This window comes from Leptopilina boulardi, unplaced genomic scaffold (assembly GCF_019393585.1).
Source record: "Leptopilina boulardi isolate dan_hultmark-lab unplaced genomic scaffold, ZJU_Lbou_2.1 LbouV2_251, whole genome shotgun sequence".
NCBI lineage: Eukaryota > Metazoa > Arthropoda > Insecta > Hymenoptera > Figitidae > Leptopilina > Leptopilina boulardi.
In genome coordinates, this window is record NW_026137809.1 from 8,121 (window position 1) to 10,199 (window position 2,079).

At 37.6% G+C, this 2,079-nt stretch overlaps 1 protein-coding gene across 1 annotated transcript; it reads right to left on the reverse strand.

Annotated features, from left to right (window-relative positions):
• Positions 1-960: 960 nt before the first annotated feature.
• LOC127280784 (uncharacterized) lies at positions 961-1,611 on the reverse strand. The gene is made up of 2 exons (XM_051304048.1): positions 1,441-1,611; positions 961-1,332 (listed from the first exon to the last, which is right to left on the reverse strand). The coding sequence occupies exons 1-2, from the start codon at positions 1,609-1,611 to the stop codon at positions 961-963; spliced, it is 543 nt and encodes a 180-aa protein (XP_051160005.1).
• Positions 1,612-2,079: the final 468 nt, after the last annotated feature.

A 2,079-nucleotide genomic window follows, 5' to 3' on the forward strand; every position in this document is an offset into this window, starting at 1 on the left:
AATTTACATAAGTCAACAATTAAATGTATACTTTGAGTACCATCAATGTTTCTTTTGCTTCTATTAAAATTTTAGTTACTAGCGTTTGTTAGCTAGCAGTCTATAAACAATTTGCATTAGATAACAAGTAAACGCATACTATGAGTACTATTAATGTTTATTTTGCTTCTACCACAATTTTATTAACTGGCGATTGATTAGGGTATTAAGGAGGGTAAAATAAATATGGACAGGAGATTATCAGAATTTTTGTAACTTAAAGTAGTAGTCGAATATAAATAATTTGCATTTGTCGAAAATTAAATGCATACTTTGAGTACAATTAATGTGTCTTAAATTTTTCTCAGAATTTAAGTAACCATCTATTGTTAATGTTATTAATACTATTTAATGAGTAAGAATATAAGGTAGTACAGGATAGTAATTGAACTCGTATTCCAAACTAAAACAATTTATTTACTATAAAAAGAAATTGTATCAAACAAAAATGATTACAATGGTTTCTTGGTGAACTTTGTCGAAATACTACCACATGTAGTCGAGTTCTCGTGCAGCTTCGTTTGCGCCACAACGAGGCGACGATCTAAACTAATATTAAATGGTACAAAATTTAAATTGAATACACGTACATCAGCCGCCCACCAATTAATCTTGATTAATTTAAAATTTCAATTTCGACTGGCAATTTGCACAATTTCACAATTGGACGCTTAAGAATACTATTAGCCGTTATAACAGTTACGACCCTAACCTTTCCGTCTGCACCGCGGTGCGATTTTACAATTTTTCCCAAACGAGGCGAGTTGGAGTCACAAATTAGAACAACGTCGTTGATTTTTAAATTCTCAGTATCACAGGTCCATTTTGTTCTCTGTTGCAATGAAGTGAAATATTCTTGTTTCTAGCAAATTCAAAAATCTTGGGTAATACGCTGGTTTACCTGCCACCGATTTAATTGATTCATGGGAACTTCTTGATGTCAGGATCAGGCAAGTTGGTGAGCGGTTCCCCGATTAGGAAATGAGCTGGCGTTAAAGGCTGTAAATCAAATAGCGTTGAAGGCAATGAATACAAAGGTCGTGAGTTTATGCAAGCTTCGATTTGCTCCAGAACGGTGCATAATTCCTCGAACGTGAGAAGAGTCAATCCGATCATTCGTTTCAAATTGAATTTACATGATTTCACTCCCGCCTCCCAAAGTCCTCCCATGTGTGGAGCTAAAGGTGGAATGAAACTCCAATCTATTTTCCGAACGCTGCAAAAGTCATTGATGGAATTATGAGACTCAGTTTCTAGCAACTGGTATAATTCCAGCAACTCATTATTTGCTCCCTGAAAATTCGTGGCATTGTGGCTAAACAATTACGTTGGACAACCACGTCTCCCTACGAAACGCCGAAGAGTGACAATAAATTATTCAGCTGTAAGGTCGCCAACAACCTCCAGATGAATGGCCTTGGTTGAAAAGCAATCAAACACGGCGATGTAGGACTTGTTGGTCTTCCTTCCTCGACCCTTGTTTACGAGTGTGGTTATAGGCCCAGCAAAGTCGACCCCTGAAACTGAAAATGCTCGCTGAGGCTTCACTCTATCTGGTGGTAAGTCACCCATGATTTGAGTAAGATGCTTAGGATTATTGCGAAAACAACGAGTGCACTTATTCACAGTTGATCGTGCAAAATTTTTCCCACGAATGGGCCAAAATTTTTCGCGAATTGAATAGAGCAGTGCATGAGGACCGGCATGCGCGAGTTGATGATGCTCTCTTTTAAACAACAGCTGGTTAACTCTGTTATTGCTCGGTAGGTCAATGGAGTGCTTTACATCATATTCTCACGGAAGAGTGGCTCAATCTGCCGCCCAACCTGATCAATCCTGAAACGTCAAGAAAAGGTTTTAAACACGATAATGGACTCTTAATATTGATTTTACCTTCGGACTTCAGATCCTGAATCTCCTTGCAAAAATGAATGTTCTAGATGTTCTTCAGAATGCACTGTCTCGATTGAGAAATTTCAGCAACTAAAAGCTCTGAAAAGGCTCGATTGGACGAATCTTTACGGAAGTTTGATATAAATC

Bases quoted from the DNA above. Each gene is read 5' to 3' on its own strand.
- LOC127280784 (XM_051304048.1), bottom strand. From the start codon at position 1,611: ATGGGTGACTTACCACCAGATAGAGTGAAGCCTCAGCGAGCATTTTCA. The intron at 1,333-1,440 runs GTTGTTGGCGAC...ACGAATTTTCAG, and splicing joins CCAAGGCCATTCATCTGGAG to GGAGCAAATAATGAGTTGCT.